The sequence below is a fragment of the Salvelinus namaycush genome, unplaced genomic scaffold (assembly GCF_016432855.1).
Source record: "Salvelinus namaycush isolate Seneca unplaced genomic scaffold, SaNama_1.0 Scaffold1167, whole genome shotgun sequence".
NCBI classification, from domain to species: domain Eukaryota; kingdom Metazoa; phylum Chordata; class Actinopteri; order Salmoniformes; family Salmonidae; genus Salvelinus; species Salvelinus namaycush.
In genome coordinates this window covers 40,808-62,258 of record NW_024057861.1, presented here as the reverse complement: position 1 = coordinate 62,258, position 21,451 = coordinate 40,808, and the positions used below count along the sequence as shown (strand labels likewise).

The 21,451-nt window shown below is 44.5% G+C and overlaps 1 protein-coding gene across 1 annotated transcript in view; it reads left to right on the top strand.

Moving 5' to 3' along the window:
* Nucleotides 1-21,451, top strand: part of LOC120035953 (metabotropic glutamate receptor 5-like) — a gene marked incomplete at its 5' end in the record, with an annotated part of 57,496 nt that overhangs the window by 14,367 nt on the left and 21,678 nt on the right. Inside the window, one exon of the mRNA XM_038982438.1 lies at nucleotides 19,492-19,609. Within this exon, the coding sequence (XP_038838366.1) occupies nucleotides 19,492-19,609 (118 nt within the window). The remainder of the gene's footprint in view (nucleotides 1-19,491; nucleotides 19,610-21,451) is intronic.

Below are 21,451 nucleotides of genomic sequence, written 5' to 3'. Positions count from 1 at the left end.
ATGGAGGAGCCTGAAACGAAAACATATTCTTAAAGTACTTTACTTCCTCTTTCAAAATATCATTTGGTGAATCATGCGTGACTCCATCATTTGTCACAAGTTTTAATACATTTTTTTTGGTAGCATTTCTATATTGAAGATTGAAAAAGAATTTGGTGCATTTTTCCCCATATTCCATCCAGTTCGCTTTATTTTTATAATATATTACACTGGATCTTTCTTGAATAAGTTCCTCCATTTCTTTTTGTTTTTCCTCTAAATTATTCTGTGCCTCTATGGTACCGTTTTTATTGCTATCTAACTGTACTGTTAGTCCTTCAATTTCCTTTGTTAATATGGACTCTTTTGATCTAAATTGCTTTTGTTTTATAGATGAGTACTGAATTGCATGGCCTCTAAAGGCACACTTAAAAGTGTCCCATACAATAAGGGGATCTGCTGTACCTATGTTATGTCTGAAAAAGTCAGTTATAAAATCTTCTGTCCTAGTTCTAAACAATTTATCATCTAGTAGACTTTGATTAAATTTCCAATATCCTCGCCCACGTGGAAATTCTGTAAGAGAAATATATATGCCAATTATGTGATGATCCGACCGCATTCTATCCCCTATCAACACTTTTTTAACTTTTGGTGCCAGAGAGAATGGAATAAGAAAGTAGTCAAGACGACTAGCTTGATTCAGCCTCCGCCATGTATATCTCACTAAATCAGGGTATTTAAGTCTCCATATATCCACTAATTCCAATATATCCATGACATTCATGATTTCCTTAAGTGCCTGAGGGTGATAATTTGTAGTGTGATTTCCTTTCCGGTCTATAGAGCTATTTAAGACCGTATTAAAATCTCCCATTATAATAATAGAGTCTAGTGTTGCTTGTAGAGTTGATAAGTTCTTATATATATTTTCAAAGAAGCTTGGATCATCATTATTCGGACCGTATAGGTTAACAAGCCATATTTGTTTATTGTCCAATAACATATTTAAAATAATCCATCTACCTTGAGGATCTGTTTGGACAATTTGCACATTTGGATCAAAATTATTGTTAATTAAGATCATCACCCCTTTTGAATTTCTTTGCCCATGGGAGAAATATATTTTGCCCACCCAGTTCTTTTTCCACAAAACTTCATCTAAAACTGTTGAATGGGTTTCCTGTAAACAATAAATATTATAATCCTTCTCTTTTAGCCAGGTAAATACTGATAGTCTTTTCTTATTATCTGCTAAGCCATTACAATTGTAACTGCTCTCATCTTCTTGCCCGTGTAGTGAGGACATATATGTGTTGCATAAGATATGGGCAATACAGTGATCTCAGCACCCGTATCTATTTTTGTTTTTAAATCTACTGCAAAGGTGTTAATCATAATGTTAACATATATTCCATCCGATTTCATATGTACACCAGCTGAGATGGGCCGTAATACCCGTAATACCCCATATGTACACTCAACTCTTCCAAAAATGGGGCAATCACACATCAGTTGATGCAGTCCATACACGATGATTTACAATAAAAACCTTTGTTTCCACAACTACTGATTGAAAGAGACAAAGCAACGGAGACAGGCTGTCACGACTGGAGAGAGACGTCAATCAACATAATAAACCGGCTGTCATCAGAGGTGTCCAGGTTCCGAGTGAAACCAAACAACATTACTCGTTCAGCAGAAGAGAAACCTGGTGCATGTAAATTAAAAAAATGCAAATTAATTACTTAAAAATCATACAATGTGATTTAGATTCCGTCTCTCACAGTTGAAGTGTACCTATGATAAAAATTACAGACCTCTACATGCTTTGTAAGTAGGAAAACCTGCAAAATCGTCAGTGTATCAAATACTTGTTCTCCCCACAGACATATATATAACCCCTTGACTCTAACCTCCTATCTATAGAAGACATATATATAACCCCTTGACTCTAACCTCCTATCTATAGAAGACATAATATATCCCCTTGACTCTAACCTCCTATCTATAGAAGACATATATATAACCCCTTGACTCTAACCTCCTATCTATAGAAGACATATATATAATCCCTACAGCTGTGTGGCAGCGCACGACTCCAACACCATCGAGTTTGATGACGACACGACGGCGGTGGTAGGCCTGATCAGCTACGACGATGAGTCAGTCTACAGGGAGGAAGTCAGAGACCCGGCAGTGTGGCGCCAGAACAACAACCTCTCACTCAATGTCAGCAAGACAAAGGAGCTGATCGTGGACTACAGGAAACGAAGGGGCGAGCTCTCCCCTATCCACATCGACGGGGCTGTAGTGGAGCGGGTCGAGAGCTTCAAGTTCCTCTGTACCCCACATCACCAAGGACACAACATGGTTTACACACGTCAACACAGTCGTGAAGAAGGCACGACAATGCCTCTTCCCCCCTCAGGAGGTTGAAAAGATTTGGCATGGCCCCTCAGATCCTCAAAAAGTTCTACAGCTGCACCATTGATAGCATCTTGACTGGCTGAATCATCGCTTGGTATGGCAACTGCACTACCCTCAATCGCCAGGTCCTACAGAGGATGGTGTGGACGACCCAGTACATCACTGGGGCCGAGCTCCCTGCCATCCAGGACCTCTATAACAGGCGCTGTCAGAGGAAGGCCCGGAAAATTGTCAAAGACCCCAGCCACCTATGCACACTCGTTGGACTCTACCCACACACTCACGCATTCTAACACTGACACTCCAACACACACATTTACATTACATTTTAGTCATTTAGCAGACGCTCTTATCCAGAGCGACTTACAGTAGAGTGCATACATTTTATTACTTTTTTTTTTTTTTTTTTACATACTGAGACAAGGATATCCCTACCGGTCAAACCCTCCCTAACCCGGACGACGCTATGCCAATTGTGCGTCGCCCCACGGACCTCCCGGTTGCGGCCGGCTGCGACAGAGCCTGGGCGCGAACCCAGCCCAGCCTGGGCGCGAACCCAGAGACTCTGGTGGCGCAGCTAGCACTGCGATGCAGTGCCCTAGACCACTGCGCCACCCGCCACAGTATATACGCCATACGCGAACACACACAAAACACACATGCACATGCATATTGACGCCACACACACAGACACACTTTCACACTTTTCACATACGCTGCTACTCTGTTTATTATCTATCCTGATTGTCTAGTCACTTTACCCCTATCTACATTATATAACCTACATTATATTACCTCAACTACCTACATCATGTTATTACCTACATTATATTACCTACATTATATTACATTATATTACCTACATTATATTACCTACATTATATTACTGTCACGTTCCTGACCTGATTTCCTTTATTTTGTCTTTGTTTAGTATGGCGTGAGTTGGGGTGGGCATTCTATGTTATGTGTTTCTATGTTTAGGTTCATTGTTAATTAGCCTGATATGGTTCTCAATCAGGGGCAGGTGTTTTACGTTTCCTCTGATTGAGAACCATATTAACTTCTTCTGGCTACAAGCCCGAAGCCGGGCACAATATGACAACAGCCACTTCAAGTGCAGGGCGCGAAATTCAAAATATATTTTTTAGAAATATTTAACTTTCACACATTAACAAGTCCAATACAGCATTTGAAAGATAAACATCTTGTGCATCCAGCCAACATGTCCGATTTTTAAAATGTTTTACAGCGAAAACACCACATATATTTATGTTAGCTCACCACCAAATACAAAAAAGGACAGACATTTTTCACAGCACAGGTAGCATGCACAAAACCAACCTAACTAACCAAGAACCAACCAAACTACCCAAGAAACAACTTCATCAGATGACAGTCTTATAACATGTTATTCAATAAATCTATGTTTTGTTCGAAAAATGTGCATATTTGAGCTATAAATCAGTTTTACATTGCAGCTACCATCACAGCTACCGTCAGAAATGGCACCGAAGCAGCCAGAGTAATTACAGACACCAACGTCAAATACCTAAATACTCATCATAAAACATTTCTGAAAAATACATGGTGTACAGCAAATGAAAGACAGGCATCTTGTGATTCCAGCCAATATTTCCGATTTCTTAAGTGTTTTACAGCGAAAACACAATATAGCATTATATTAGCTTACCACAATAGCCAGAAACACAAGCCATTCCCCAGCAGCAAAAGTTAGCGATCGTAACAAACCAGCAAAAGATATATAATTTTTTGACTAACCTTGATAAGCTTCATCAGATGACAGTCCTATAACATCAGGTTATACATACACTTATGTTTTGTTCAAAAATGTGCATATTTAGAGCTGAAATCAGTGGTTATACATTGTGCTAACGTAGCATCTTTTTCCCACAACGTCCGGATATTTTTCTGGCACTCACATATTCTGACCAAATAACTATTCATAAACATAACAAAAAAATACATGTTGTATAGGAAATGATAGATACACTAGTTCTTAATGCAATCGCCGTGTTAGAATTCTAAAAATAACTTCATTACGATATGCAGTTTACGTTATGGCGAGAGCGTGCCCAAAATCTGGGCGCAAACTACTAGTACAACATGTTCGACAGATATATGAAATAGCATCATAAAATGGGTCCTACTTTTGACGATCTTCCATCAGAATGTTGTACAAGGGGTCCTTTGTCGGGAACAATCGTTGTTTGGATTTAGAATGTCCTCTTCTCCAGTCAATTAGCACGGAAAGCTAGCAAAGTAGCGCGAAGCTCTCCTTCCTGAACAAAGGCACACAACGCAACACGCCTAACGTCCCGAATAAATTTCAATAATCTAATAAAACTATATTGAAAAAACATACTTTACGATGATATTGTCACATGTATCAAATAAAATCAAAGCCGGAGATATTAGTCGTCTATAACGACAGCTGTACAGAAGGCAAAACCAGGTCCCTTCACGCGCTCTCCAGAAAACAGGAAACTGGTGACACGTCATACAAAGAGCATTTATTCGACCCCAGATCAAGTTATACACTCAATTTCTTCTCTCACTGCCTGTCGACATCTAGTGGAAGACGTATGAAGTGCATGTATACTGATATATATCAAGGACATTTATAGGCAGGCCCTAGAACAGAGCATCGATTTCAGATTTTCCACTTCCTGTCAGGAAGTTTGCTGCAAAATGAGTTCTGTTTTACTCACAGATATAATTCAAACGGTTTTAGAAACTAGAGAGTGTTTTCTATCCAATAGTAATAATAATATGCATATTGTACGAGCAAGAATTGAGTACGAGGCCGTTTGAAATGGGCACCTTTTATCCGGCTACTCAATACTGCCCCTGCAGCCCAAACAGGTTAAGGTAGGCTGTTCTCACTGTTTGTTTGTGGGTGATTGTTCCTGTGTCAGTGTTTGTACCACACGGGGCTGTTTCGTTTATTAGTCTGTTCCTGTTCCTGTTCATTGCGTTCTTCGTTGTCTGTAAGTTCACATGTTCAGGTCTTGTAACGTCGTTTATTGTTTTGTAGTTGTTTAAGAGTTTTTCCGTCTTCGTCTTTCTTCAAATAAATCATTGTCTTCATACCTCGCTGCATATTGGTCCGATCCTTGCTCCTCCTCAGACGAGGAGGAGAACGAACGTTACAGAATCACCCACCAACCAAGGTCCAAGCAGCGTGGGAAAAAGCAGCAGCAGCGATAGCAGGATTTCTGGACATGGGAGGAAATACTGGACGGTAAAGGACCCTGGGCACAACCTGGAGAATATCACCGCCCTCGTGAAGAGCTGGAGGCAGCTAAAGCCGAGAGGCGGTGGTATGAGGAGGCAGCACGGAAGCGAGGCTGGAAGCCTGTGAGTCAAGCCCAAAAATTTATTGGGGGGGGGGGGCTACAACGGAGTGTGGCGAAGTCAGGTAGGAGACCTGCGCCAACTCCCCGAGCTTACCGTGGAGAGCGAAAGTACGGGCAGACACCGTGTTATGCGGTAAAGCGCACGGTGTCTCCTGTACGTGTGCTTAGCCCGGTGCGGGTTATTCCACCTCCCCGCACTGGCCGGGCTAGATTGAGCATTGAGCCAGGTGCCATGAAGCCGGCTCAACGCGTCTGGTCTCCAGTGCGTCTCCTCGGGCCGGCATACATGGCACCAGCCTTACGCATGGTGTCCCCGGTTCGCCAACACAGCCCAGTGCGTTTATTCCACCTCCCTGCACTGGTCGGGCTACGGGGAGCATTCAACCAGGTAAGGTTGGGCAGGCTCAGTGCTCAAGGGAGCCAGTACGCCTGCACGGTCCGGTATATCCAGCGCCACCTCCCCGCCCCAGCCCAGTACCACCAGTGCCTACACCACGCACCAGGCTTCCAGTGTGTCTCCAGAGCCCTGTTCCTCCTCCACGCACTCGCCCTATGGTGCGTGTCTCCAGCCCGGTACCACCAGTTCCGGCACCACGCACCAAGCCTCCTGTGCGTCTCCAGAGTCCTGTGCGCCCTGTTGCTGCTCCCCGCACTAGCCTTAAGGTGCGTAACCTTAGCCCGGTACCACCAGTGCCGGCACCACGCACCAGGCCTACTGTGCGCCTCAGCCGGCCAGAGTCTGCCGTCTGCCCAGTGCCGCCTGCACTGCCCGTCTGCCCAGTGCCGCCTGCGCTATCCGTCTGCCCAGCGCCGTCTGAACTGCCCGTCTGTCCCGAGCCGTCTGAACTGCCCGTCTGTCCCGAGCCGTCAGAGCAGCCCGTCTGTCCCGAGCGTTCAAAGCCGCCCGTCTGTCCCGAGCCGCTAGAGCCGTCCGTCTGTCCCGAGCCGCTAGAGCCGTCCGCCAGACAGGAGCCGCTAGAGCCGTCCGCCAGACAGGAGCCGCTAGAGCCGTCCGCCAGACAGGAGCAGCCAGAGCCGTCCGCCAGACAGTAGCAGCCAGAGCCGTCCGCCAGACAGAAGCAGCCAGAGCAGTCCGCCAGACAAGAGCAGCCAGAGCCGTCCGCCAGACAGGAGCAGCCAGAGCCGTCCGCCAGACAGGAGCAGCCAGAGCCGTCCGCCAGACAGGAGCAGCTAGAGCCGCCCGCCAGCCATGACCAGCCAGAGCCGTCAGCCAGTCCGGAGCTGCCCCTCAGTCCGGAGCTGCCCCTCAGTCCGGAGCTGCCCCTCAGTCCGGAGCTGCCCCTCAGTCCGGAGCTGCCCCTCAGTCCGGTGCTGCCCCTCAGTCCGGTGCTGCCCCTCAGTCCGGTGCTGCCCCTCAGTCCGGTGCTTCCCCTCAGTCCGGTGCTGCCCCTCAGTCCGGTGCTGCCCCTCAGTCCGGTGTTGCCCCTTAGTCCAGTGCTGCCCCTTAATCCAGTGGGGTTTATATGGAGGGTGGCCGTTAGGAGGAGGCCACTGAAGCGGGGATTAACTATGGTGGGGTGGGGACCACGTCCAGAGCCAGAGCCGCCACCGTGGACAAATGCCCACCCAGACCCTCCCCTAAAGTTTTAGGTGGTGCGCCCGGAGTTCGCACCTTGAGGGGGGGGTTCTGTCACGTTCCTGACCTGATTTCCTTTATTTTGTCTTTGTTTAGTATGGTCAGGGCGTGTGTTGGAGTGGGCATTCTATGTTATGTGTTTCTATGTTTAGGTTCATTGTTAATTAGCCTGATATGGTTCTCAATCAGGGGCAGGTGTTTTACGTTTCCTCTGATTGAGAACCATATTAACCTCTAACGCCTCACAAACCCGGATCCGGGATCCCCCCCATCAAAAAAGCTGACTAGCATAGCCTAGCCTAAAGCCACAGGGATATCATATAATAAAATGTTCATGAAATCACAAGTTCAATACACCAAATGAAAGATACACATCTTGTGAATCCAGCCATCATTTCTGATTTTTAAAATGTTTTACAGGGAAGACACAATATGTAAATCTATTAGCTAACCACGTTAGCAAAAGACACCACTTTTTTACTCCACCATTTTTTTACTCCATCAGTAGCTATCACAAATTCGACCAAATAAAGATATAAATAGCCACTAACCAAGAAACAACTTCATCAGATGACAGTCTGATAACATATTTATTGTATAGCATATGTTTTGTTAGAAAAATGTGCATATTTCAGGTATAAATCATAGTTTACCATTGCAGCCACCATCACAACTCTCACCAAAGCAACTAGAATAACTACAGAGACCATCGTGTATTACCTAATTACTCATCATAAAATATTTCTTAAAAATACACAGCGTACAGCAAATGAAAGACACAGATCTTGTGAATCCAGCCAATATTTCAGATTTTCTAAGTGTTTTACAGCGAAAACACAATATAGCGTTATATTAGCTTACCACAATAGCAAACATCACAACAGCATTGATTCAAGCCAAAAATAGCGATAACGTATAAACCACCAAAATATATTAATTTTTTCACTAACCTTCTCAGAATTCTTCAGATGACAGTCCTATAACATCATATTACACAATGCATATAGAGTTTGTTCGAAAATGTGCATATTTAGCGGCACAAATCGTGGTTATACAATGTGATTAGTGGCCAAAACTTCAAGCAATCTGTCCGGCGCCATCTTGGAGAGGCACCTATTCTAATCGAAAACTATTCATAAACTTGACTAAAAAATACAAGTTGGACAGCAAATGAAAGACAAATTAGTTCTTAATGCAATCGCTGTGTTACATTTTTAAAATTAACGTTACTTCAGCATACAGCGTGCGCTAAAGCGAGACCGCACCGAAATTCATGGCGGAATTATTATTTGACATTTGTCAACATAAATACGAATTAACAACATAAAGATTGCTTACTATTTGCCGAGCTTCCATCAGAATCTTGGGCAAGGTGTCCTTTCTCCAGAACAATCGTCTTTTGGTTGAAAGATGTCCTCTTCTCATGTGGAAATAGCAGCTAACGATAGCCACCCACTGGAGAGGTGTCCAACTCGTGAAAGCGCATCACAAAGAAATCCAGGAAAATCGCAATAAACTGATATAAACTGCTATAAGTCGGTTTAAATTAACTACCTTATGATGTCTTTAACAACTATAACGAATAAAAACATGACGGAGATACAGAACTGCTAAAACGAAAGCTTTGCAGGAGGCCATTGTGATGTCCCTGATGCGCCAGGCGCCCCGTTGAAAAGAACGGTACTTCCGTTCCACGGTCTTATATAGGGCCCCAGATTGCGCAATCCACTCCATTCAAATTCTCCCCGCTTACTGACATCTAGAGGAAGGCGTATGCAGTGCATGTAGCCCGATGGCTTACATGGGGACTTATAAACTGACCTCAGAACAGGGACCTCGATTTCTGAAATCTCACTCCCTGACAAGAAATGTGCTGCAGAATGAGTTCTGTTTCACTCAGAGAAATAATTCAAACGGTTTTAGAAACTAGAGAGTTATTTCTATCCAATAGTAATAATAATATGCATATTGTACGAGCAAGAATTGAGTACGAGGCAGTTTAATTTGGGAACGAATTTTTACAAAGTTGAAATGGCGCCCCCCTAGTGTCAAGAGGTTTTAAGGTAGGCTGTTCTCACTGTTTGTTTGTGGGTGATTGTTCCTGTGTCAGTGTTTGTACCACACGGGTCTGTTTCGTTTCGTTTCATTGCGTTCTTCGTTGTCTGTAAGTTCACATGTTCAGGTCTTGTAACGTCGTTTATTGTTTTGTAGTTGTTTAAGAGTTTTTCCGTCTTCGTCTTTCTTCAAATAAATCATTATGTCTTCATACCTCACTGCATATTGGTCCGATCCTTGCTCCTCCTCAGACGAGGAGGAGAACGAACGTTACAATTACATTTACATTTACATTTTAGTCATTTAGCAGACGCTCTTATCCAGAGCGACTTACAGTAGAGTGCATACATTTTATTACATTTTACATACTGAGACAAGGATATCCCTACCGGCCAAACCCTCCCTAACCCGGACGACGCTATGCCAATTGTGCGTCGCCCCACGGACCTCCCGGTTGCGGCCGGCTGCGACAGAGCCTGCCAGCCCAGCCTGGGCGCGAACCCAGAGACTCTGGTGGCGCAGCTAGCACTGCTATGCAGTGCCCTAGACCACTGCGCCACCCGGGAGAATTACCTTATATTACATTATATTACCTACATTATATTACATTATATTACATTATAGTACCTGCATTATATTACCTACATTATATTACATTATATTACCTACATTATATTACCTACATTATATTACCTACATTATATTACATTATAGTACCTACATTATATTACTGTCACGTTCCTGACCTGTTTTCTGTTGTTTGGTATGTGTTTAATTGGTCAGGGCGTGAGTTTTGGGTGGGTAGTCTATGTTATGTGTTTTCTATGTTGGGTTAATGGGTTGCCTGGTATGGCTCTCAATTAGAGGCAGGTGTTTGGCGTTTCCTCTGATTGAGAGTCATATTAAGGTAGGTTGTTTCACATTGTTTGTTGTGGGTGGTTGTCTTCCGTGTCAGTGTATGTTCGCACCACACGGGACTGTTTCGTTGTCGTTAGTATATGTAGTCTGTTCCTGTTCGTGCGTTCTTCATGTTTTATGTATAGTTCTCTCGTTCAGGTCTGTCTACGTCGTTTTGTTGTTTTGTAAAATTATCAAGTGTTCTTCGTGTGTTTAGTTTCGTCTTGTTAATAAAGTTCATTATGTCATCATACCTCGCTGCAAATTGGTCTTCCGATCCCTCACTCCTCTCCTCGTCTGAGGAGGAGGAATATGAAGACAAGCGTTACAGAACCACCCACCAAACCCAGATCAAGCAGCGGGTTAACGGACAGCAACGACAGCAGCAGTGGGTCAAGGAGGATTGGACATGGGAAGAGATTCTGGACGGAGAAGGACCCTGGGCAGAGCCAGAGGAGTGTCGCCGTCCCAAGGCGGAGCTGGAGGCATCTAAAGCGGAGAGGCGACGATATGAGGAGGCAGCACGGAAGCAAGGCTGGAAGCCCGCAAGTACAACCCAAAAATTTCTTGGGGGGGGGGGCTAAAGGGTAGTGTGGCGAAGTCAGGTAGGAGACCTGCGCCAACTTCCCGGGCTTACCGTGGAGAGCGAGAGTACGGGCAGACACCGTGTTACGCAGTAGAGCGCATGGTGTCTCCTGTACGTGTTCATAGCCCGGTGCGGGTTATTCCACCTCCCCGCACTAGCCGGGCTAGAGTGAGCATTGAGCCAAGTGCCATGAAGCCGGCTCAACATATCTGGCCTCCAGTACGTCTCCTCGGGCCGGTGTACATGGCACCAGCCTTACGCATGGTGTCCCCGGTTCGCCAACACAGCCCAGTGCGGGTTATTCCACCTCCCCGCACTGGACGGGCTACGGGGAGCATGCAACCAGGTAAGGTTGGGCAGGCTCAGTGCTCAAAGGAGCCAGTACGCCTGCACGGTCCGGTATATCCGGCGCCACCTTCCCGCCCCAGCTCAGTACCACCAGTGCCTACACCACGCACCAGGCTTCCAGTGCGTCTCCAGAGCCCTGTTCCTCCTCCACGCACTCTCCCTGTGGTGCGTGTCTCAAGCTCAGTGCCTCCAGTTTCGGCACCACGCATCAAGCCTCCTGTGCGTCTCCAGAGCCCTGTACGCACTGTTCCTTCTCCCCGCACTCGCCCTGAGGTGCGTGCCCTCAGCCCGGTACCTCCAGTTCCGGTACCACGCACCAGTCCTATAGTGCGCATCGAGAGTCCAGTGTGCCCTGTTCCTGCTCCCCGCACTAGCCTTGAGGTGCGTGTCTCCAGTCCGGTACCACCAGTTCCGGCACCACGCACCAGGCCTACTGTGCGCCTCAGCAGGTCAGAGTCGGCTGTCTGCCCAACGCCGCCTGCACTGCTCGTCTGCCCAGCACCGTCTGAGCCATCTGTCTGCCCAGCCCCGTCTGAGCCATCTGTCTGTCCAGCGCCGTCTGAGCCATCCGTCTGCCCAGCGCCTTCTGAGCCATCCGTCTGCCCAGCGCCTTCTGAGCCATCCGTCTGCCCAGCGCCTTCTGAGCCATCCGTCTGCCCAGCGCCTTCTGAGCCATCCGTCTGCCCAGCGCCTTCTGAGCCATCCGTCTGCCCAGCGCCTTCTGAGCCATCCGTCTGCCACGAGCCATTAGAGCCGCCCGTCTGTCCCGAGCCATTAGAGCCGTCCGTCAGTCAGGAGCCGCTAGAGCCGTCCGTCAGTCAGGAGCTGCCAGAGCCGCCAGCCAGTCAGGAGCTGCCAGAGCCGCCAGCCAGTCAGAAGCTGCCAGAGCCGCCAGCCAGTCAGGAGCTGCCAGAGCCGCCAGCCAGTCAGGAGCTGCCAGAGCCGCCAGCCAGTCAGGAGCTGCCAGAACCGCCAGCCAGTCAGGAGCTGCCAGAGCTGCCCTACAGTCATGAGCTGCCCTACAGTCATGAGCTGCCCTTCAGTCATGAGCTGCCCTCCAGTCATGAGCTGCCCTCCAGTCATGAGCTGCCCTCCAGTCATGAGCTGCCCTACAGTTATGAGCGGCCCTACAGTTATGAGCTGCCCTACAGTTATGAGCTGCCCTCCAGTCATGAGCTGCCCTCCAGTCATGAGCTGCCCTCCAGTCATGAGCTGCCCTCCAGTCATGAGCTGCCCTCCAGTCATGAGCTGCCCTCCAGTCATGAGCTGCCCTACAGTCATGAGCTGCCCTCCAGTCATGAGCTGCCACTCAGTCATGAGCTGCCACTCAGTCATGAGCTGCCACTCAGTCCGGAGCTGCCACTCAGTCCGGAGCTGCCACCCAGTCCGGAGCTGCCACCCAGTCCGGAGCTGCCACCCAGTCCGGAGCTGCCATTAGTACAGAGTTGTCCCTCTGTCCTAAGCTACCTCTCTGTCCGGAGCTACCTCTCTGTCCGGAGCTACCTCTCTGTCCGGAGCTACCTCTCTGTCCTGAGCTACCTCTCTGTCCTGAGCTACCTCTCTGTCCTGAGCTACCTCTCTGTCCTGAGCTGTCTCCTCTATGTAGGAGGGGCCTTAGTGAAGGTTCCTGGACCATGGTCGGGGGCGAGGGTCGCCAATCAAAGGACGCGAAGGAGAGGGACAAAGACAGTGGTGGAGTGGTGTCCTCGTCCACCGCCGGAGCCGCCACCGCGGACAGATGCCCACCCAGACCCTCCCCTTGAGTTGTAGGGGTGCGCCCGGAGTTCGCACCTTGAGGGGGGGGTTCTGTCACGTTCCTGACCTGTTTTCTGTTGTTTGGTATGTGTTTAATTGGTCAGGGCGTGAGTTTTGGGTGGGTAGTCTATGTTATGTGTTTTCTATGTTGGGTTAATGGGTTGCCTGGTATGGCTCTCAATTAGAGGCAGGTGTTTGGCGTTTCCTCTGATTGAGAGTCATATTAAGGTAGGTTGTTTCACATTGTTTGTTGTGGGTGGTTGTCTTCCGTGTCAGTGTATGTTCGCACCACACGGGACTGTTTCGTTGTCGTTAGTATATGTAGTCTGTTCCTGTTCGTGCGTTCTTCATGTTTTATGTATAGTTCTCTCGTTCAGGTCTGTCTACGTCGTTTTGTTGTTTTGTAAAATTATCAAGTGTTCTTCGTGTGTTTAGTTTCGTCTTGTTAATAAAGTTCATTATGTCATCATACCTCGCTGCAAATTGGTCTTCCGATCCCTCTCTCCTCTCCTCGTCTGAGGAGGAGGAATATGAAGACAAGCGTTACAATTACCTACATTATATTACCTACATTATATTACCTACATTATATTACATTATATTACATTATATTACCTACATTATATTACCTACATTATATTACCTACATTATATTACCTACATTATATTACATTATATTACCTACATTATATTACCTACATTATATTACATTATATTACCTACATTATATTACCTACATTATATTACCTACATTATATTACATTATATTACCTACATTATATTACCTACATTATATTACATTATATTACCTACATTATATTACCTACATTATATTACATTATATTACCTACATTATATTACCTACATTATATTACCTACATTATATTACATTATATTACCTACATTATATTACCTACATTATATTACCTACATTATACATTATATTACCTACATTATATTACTTACATTATATTACCTACATTATATTACCTACATTATATTACATTATATTACCTACATTATATTACCTACATTATATTACATTATATTACCTACATTATATTACATTATATTACCTACATTATATTACCTACATTATATTACTTACATTATATTACCTACATTATATTACATTATATTACCTACATTATATTACCTACATTATATTACCTACATTATATTACATTATATTACCTACATTATATTACATTATATTACCTACATTATATTACCTACATTATATTACCTACATTATATTACCTACATTATATTACCTACATTATACATTATATTACCTACATTATATTACCTACATTATATTACATTATATTACATTATATTACCTACATTATATTACCTACATTATATTACCTACATTATATTACATGATATTACCTACATTATATTACCTACATTATACATTATATTACCTACATTATATTACATTATATTATATTACCTACATTATATTACATTATATTACCTGCATTATATTACCTACATTATATTACATTATATTACCTACATTATATTACCTACATTATATTACCTACATTATATTACCTACATTATATTACATTATATTATATTACCTACATTATATTACCTACATTATATTACATTATATTATATTACCTACATTATATTACATTATATTACATTATATTACCTACATTATATTACATTATATTACCTACATTATATTACATTATATTACCTACATTAAATTACCTACATTATATTACCTACATTATATTACATTATATTACATTATATTACATTATATTACCTACATTATATTACCTACATTATATTACCTACATTATATTACATTATATTACCTACATTATATTACCTACATTATATTACCTACATTATAATACCTACATTATATTACCTACATTATATTACCTACATTATATTACATTATATTACCTACATTATATTACCTACATTATATTACCTACATTATATTACATTATATTACCTACATTATAATACCTACATTATATTACCTACATTATATTACCTACATTATATTACATTATATTACCTACATTATATTACCTACATTATATTACATTATATAACCTACATTATATTACCTACATTATATTACCTCAACTACCAACACTGCTGTTACTCTGTTTATTATCTATCCTGATTGCCTAGTCACTTTTACCCCTACCTACATATTACCGCCATTACCCTGTACCCTATTACATTGACTCTGTTCTCCTTGTATATAGCTTTGTTATTGTTATTTATTGTGTTACTATTTTCAAATTTTCGTGCTTTTTTACTCTGCATTTTTGGTAAAGAGCTCGTATGTAAGTATTTCACTGTAAAGTCGACACCTGTTGTATTCGGCGCATTTTACAAATATTATTTTATTTTATTTGTATTGCAGCTAGCTAGCTAAATCTGTTTTGTTAGTTGGATAACCTAACTTTTAACATGGTGGTTGAGGTGCTGCAGCTAGCTAGCTATCTCTGTTCTGTCAACATGGTGGTCGAGGTGCTACAGCTAGCTAGCTATCTCTGTTCTGTCAACATGGTGGTCGAGGTGCTACAGCTAGCTAGCTATCTCTGTTCTGTCAACATGGTGGTCGAGGTGCTACAGCTAGCTAGCTATCTCTGTTCTGTCAACATGGTGGTCGAGGTGCTACAGCTAGCTAGCTATCTCTGTTCTGTCAACATGGTGGTGGAGGTGCTGCAGCTAGCTAGCTATCTCTGTTCTGTCAACATGGTGGTTGAGGTGCTACAGCTAGCTAGCTATCTCTGTTCTGTCAACATGGTGGTCGAGGTGCTACAGCTAGCTAGCTATCTCTGTTCTGTCAACATGGTGGTCGAGGTGCTACAGCTAGCTAGCTATCTCTGTTCTGTCAACATGGTGGTGGAGGTGTTGCAGCTAGCTAGCTATCTCTTTTCTGTCAACATGGTGGTTGAGGTGCTACAGCTAGCTAGCTATCTCTGTTCTGTCAACATGGTGGTTGAGGAGCTGCAGCTAGCTAGCTATCTCTGTTCTGTCAACATGGTGGTCGAGGTGCTACAGCTAGCTAGCTATCTCTGTTCTGTCAACATGGTGGTGGAGGTGCTGCAGCTAGCTAGCTATCTCTGTTCTGTTAACATGGTGGTCGAGGTGCTGCAGCTAGCTAGCTATCTCTGTTCTGTCAACATGGTGGTCGAGGTGCTGCAGCTAGCTATCTATCTCTGTTCTGTCAACATGGTGGTTGAGGTGTTGCAGCTAGCTAGCTATCTCTGTTCTGTCAACATGGTGGTTGAGGAGCTGCAGCTAGCTAGCTATCGCTGTTCTGTCAACATGGTGGTTGAGGTGTTGCAGCTAGCTAGCTATCTCTGTTCTGTCAACATGGTGGTTGAGGAGCTGCAGCTAGCTATCTATCTCTGTTCTGTCAACATGGTGGTGGAGGTGCTGCAGCTAGCTAGCTACCTCTGTTCTGTCAACATGGTGGTGGAGGTGCTGCAGCTAGCTAGCTATCTCTGTTCTGTCAACATGGTGGTGGAGGTGCTACAGCTAGCTAGCTATCTCTGTTCTGTCAACATGGTGGTCGAGGTGCTACAGCTAGCTAGCTACCTCTGTTCTGTCAACATGGTGAACAAATGACCACCGGACTATTACATTGATCCCCCTCCATTTGTTTTGTACACTGCTGCTATTCGCTGTTTATTATCTATGCATAGTCACTTCACCCCTACCTACATGTACAAATTAACTCAACGAACCTGTACCCCTGCACACTGACTCGGTACCGGTACCCCCTGTATATAGCCTCCACACTGACTCAGTACCGGTACCCCCTGTATATAGCCTCCACATTGACTCGGTACCGGTACCCCCTGTATATAGCCTCCACACTGACTCAGTACCGGTACCCCCTGTATATAGCCTCCACATTGACTCTGTACCGGTACCCCCTGTATATAGCCTCCACATTGACTCGGTACCGGTACCCCCTGTATATAGCCTCCACATTGACTCGGTACCGGTACCCCCTGTATATAGCTTCCACACTGACTCGGTACTGGTACCCCCTGTATATAGCCTCCACATTGACTCAGTACCGGTACCCCCTGTGTATAGCCTCCACACTGACTCTGTACCGGTACCTCCTGTATATAGTCTCCACATTGGCTCTGTACCGGTACCCCCTGTATATAGCCTCCACATTGACTCGGTACCGGTACCCCCTGTATATAGACTCGTTATTGTGTTACTTTTTATATTTTTTACTTTAGTTTATTTGGTAAATATTTTCTTAACTCTTCTTGAACTGCACTGTTGGTTAAGGGCTTTTAAATAAACATTTCTAAAGTCTACACCTGTTGTATAAGTAAGCATTTCACTGTAAAGTCTACTACACCTGTTGTATTCGGCATTTCACTGTGAGGTCTACTACACCTGTTGTATTCAGCATTTCACTGTAAGGTCTACTACACCTGTTGTATTCAGCATTTCACTGTAAGGTCTACTACACCTGTTGTATTCAGCATTTCACTGTGAGGTCTACTACACCTGTTGTATTCAGCATTTCACTGTGAGGTCTACTACACCTGTTGTATTCAGCATTTCACTGTGAGGTCTACTACACCTGTTGTATTCAGCATTTCACTGTGAGGTCTACTACACCTGTTGTATTCAGCATTTCACTGTGAGGTCTACTACACCTGTTGTATTCAGCATTTCACTGTGAGGTCTACTACACCTGTTGTATTCAGCATTTCACTGTAAAGTCTACACCTGGTGTATTCAGCATTTCACTGTGAGGTCTACTACACCTGTTGTATTCAGCATTTCACTGTGAGGTCTACTACACCTGTTGTATTCAGCATTTCACTGTAAGGTCTACACCTGTTGTATTCAGCATTTCACTATAAGGTCTACTACACCTGTTGTATTCAGCATTTCACTGTAAGGTCTACTACACCTGTTGTATTCAGCATTTCACTGTGAGGTCTACTACACCTGTTGTATTCAGCATTTCACTGTAAGGTCTACTAAACCTGTTGTATTCAGCATTTCACTGTGAGGTCTACTACACCTGTTGTATTCAGCATTTCACTGTAAAGTCTACACCTGGTGTATTCAGCATTTCACTGTGAGGTCTACTACACCTGTTGTATTCAGCATTTCACTGTAAGGCCTACTACACCTGTTGTATTCAGCATTTCACTGTGAGGTCTACTACACCTGTTGTATTCAGCATTTCACTGTAAGGTCTACTACACCTGTTGTATTCAGCATTTCACTGTGAGGTCTACTACACCTGTTGTATTCAGCATTTCACTGTAAGGCCTACTACACCTGTTGTATTCAGCATTTCACTGTGAGGTCTACTACACCTGTTGTATTCAGCATTTCACTGTGAGGTCTACAACACCTGTTGTATTCAGCATTTCACTGTGAGGTCTACTACACCTGTTGTATTCAGCATTTCACTATAAGGTCTACACCTGTTGTATTCAGCATTTCACTGTAAGGTCTACTACACCTGTTGTATTCAGCATTTCACTGTAAAGTGAAAACCTGTTGTTTTCGGCGTATGTGACTAATAAAGTTTGATTTGATTTAGATGACTCTGTTTCTCCATCAGACTCTGAAAATCTCAATGGTCAAATAGGGGTCGGTTATATGTGTCCTGCTTCACACAGTTCTTTGTCACATCCTCCTCCCCCTAATAGACCCTCAGAGACTGGGGTCATGGCCATTATTGACAGTGACCCTAGGAGCAATTTTGAGTTAAACGCCTTTCTCAAGGACAGATCTACACATTCACCTAGACGGCTCGGGGATACAAACTAGCAAAATTTCGGTTACTGGGCCAACACTCTAGCTGCTAGGTTACCTTCCGCTGTGGGTCGCACACACCCATATTGTGTGTGTGTGTGTGTGTGTTAGAATGTGGCACAGATCAGTCACACGGGTTGGTCCCTCTCAGCAGCCATTCCTTTAGAGATACTTAGTGTGTTACTGTGGCCTGGACTCAGCTGAGCTACTTAGCATGTGACCTACACAAGCACGAGCACACACACGCAGTATGTATATTACTAACAGAGTGTGTGTGTGTGTGTGTGTGTGTGTGTGTGTGTGTGTGTGTGTGTGTGTGTGTGTGTGTGTGTGTGTGTGTGTGTGTGTGTGTGTGTGTGTGTGTGTGTGTGTGTGTGTGTGTGTGTGTGTGTGTGTTTCCAGGTTGTGAGCCTATCCCGGTGCAGTACGTACGTTGGGGAGACCCTGAGAATATTACTAACAGTGTGTGTGTGTGTGTGTGTGTGTGTGTGTGTGTGTGTGTGTGTGTGTGTGTGTGTGTGTGTGTGTGTGTGTGTGTGTGTGTGTGTGTGTGTGTGTTTCCAGGTTGTGAGCCTATCCCGGTGCAGTACGCACGTTGGGGAGACCCTGACAATATTACTAACAGTGTGTGTGTGTGTGTGTGTGTGTGTGTGTGTTTCCAGGTTGTGAGCCTATCCCGGTGCAGTACGTGCGTTGGGGAGACCCTGAACCCATAGCAGCGGTGGTGTTTGCCTGTCTGGGGCTGATGGCTACTCTGTTTGTTACCTCCATATTCATCAGGTAACACCTCTTATAGAGTAACTATACATCTACTGGCACCATGTACCCTCAGCTAGCACCTCTTATAGACTATACATCTACTGGCACCATGTACCCTCAGCTAGCACCTCTTATAGACTATACATCTACTGGCACCATGTACCCTCAGCTGGCACCTCTTATAGACTATCTATACATCTACTGGCACCATGTACCCTCAGCTGGCACCTCTTATAGACTAACTATACATCTACTGGCACCATGTACCCTCAGCTGGCACCTCTTATAGACTATCTATACATCTACTGGCACCATGTACCCTCAGCTGGCACCTCTTATAGACGATCTATACATCTACTGGCACCATGTACCCTCAGCTGGCACCTCTTATAGACTATCTATACATCTACTGGCACCATGTACCCTCAGCGGGCACCTCTTATAGACTAACTATACATCTACTGGCACCATGTACCCTCAGCTAGCACCTCTTATAGACTACCTATACATCTACTGGCACCATGTACCCTATATATAGTACCAGTCAAAAGTTTAGACACATCTACTCATTCAAGGGTTTTTCTTTATTTTTACTATTTTCTACATTGTAGAATAATAGTGAAGTCATCAAAACTATGAAATAACACATATGGAAACATGTAGTAACCAAAAAAGTGTTAAACAAATCAAAATATATTTGAGATTCTTCAAAATAGCACCCTATGTCTTATAATTATCCTTTATTTAACTAGGCAAGTCTGTTAAGAATATATTCTTATTTACAATGACGGCCTAGGAACAGTGGGTTAACTGCCTTGTTCAGGGGCAGAACGACAGAGTTTTACCATGTCAGCTCGGGGATTTGATCTAGCAACCTTTCGGTTACTGGTCCAATGCTCTAAACACTAGGCTACCTGCCACCCCTACATGCTGCCCCTACCTGCTGCCTTGATGACAGCCTTGCACACTCTTGGCATTCTCTCAACCAGCTTCACCTGGAATGCTTTTCCAACCGTCTTGAAGCAGTTCCCAAATATGCTGAGCACTTGTTGGCTGCTTTTCCTTCACTCTGCGGTCCATCTCATCCCAAACCATCTCAATTGGGTTGAGGTCGGTTGATTGTGGAAGCCAGGTCATCTGATGCAGCACTCCATCACTCTCCTTCTTGGTCAAATAGCCCTTGCACAGCCTGGAGTAGGCTGGACAATAGAACGAGTCAAAATTCACCCAAGGCTGAAAGAACGTTGGCTAAGCTGGAACATTAGCGCGAGCCCATAAAGCAAATGAATGGAATCGAATGTTCTCACAGCCTGTTTTGATTGGAGTGATGCTGTCACGGATCCCTCCGGAACCTGGTCTCTATTCCCAGTGATTAGTAATTGTTTCAGTGTGCCCCTTGTTCACCATTGTCCTGTCAATTATTGTTCCAATGTCCGTTGGTTGTGTGAGTACCGTTGTGAGTACCGTTGGTTGTGTGAGTACCGTTGGTTGTGTGAGTACCGTTGGTTGTGTGAGTACCGTTGTGAGTACCGTTGGCTGTGTGAGTACCGTTGTGAGTACCGTTGGCTGTGTGAGTACCGTTGGCTGTGTGAGTACCGTTGTGAGTACCGTTGGCTGTGTGAGTACCGTTGTGAGTACCGTTGGTTGTGTGAGTACCGTTGTGAGTACCATTGGCTGTGTGAGTACCGTTGTGAGTACCGTTGGCTGTGTGAGTACCGTTGTGAGTACCGTTGGCTGTGTGAGTACCGTTGGCTGTGTGAGTACCGTTGTGCCGTATGTTTTGGCTTTCGTGCCATTGTGGATTGCGTAGATGATTACAGGTCTCGTCCCGTGCGATAATCATTGTGCGATTGTGTATTTATT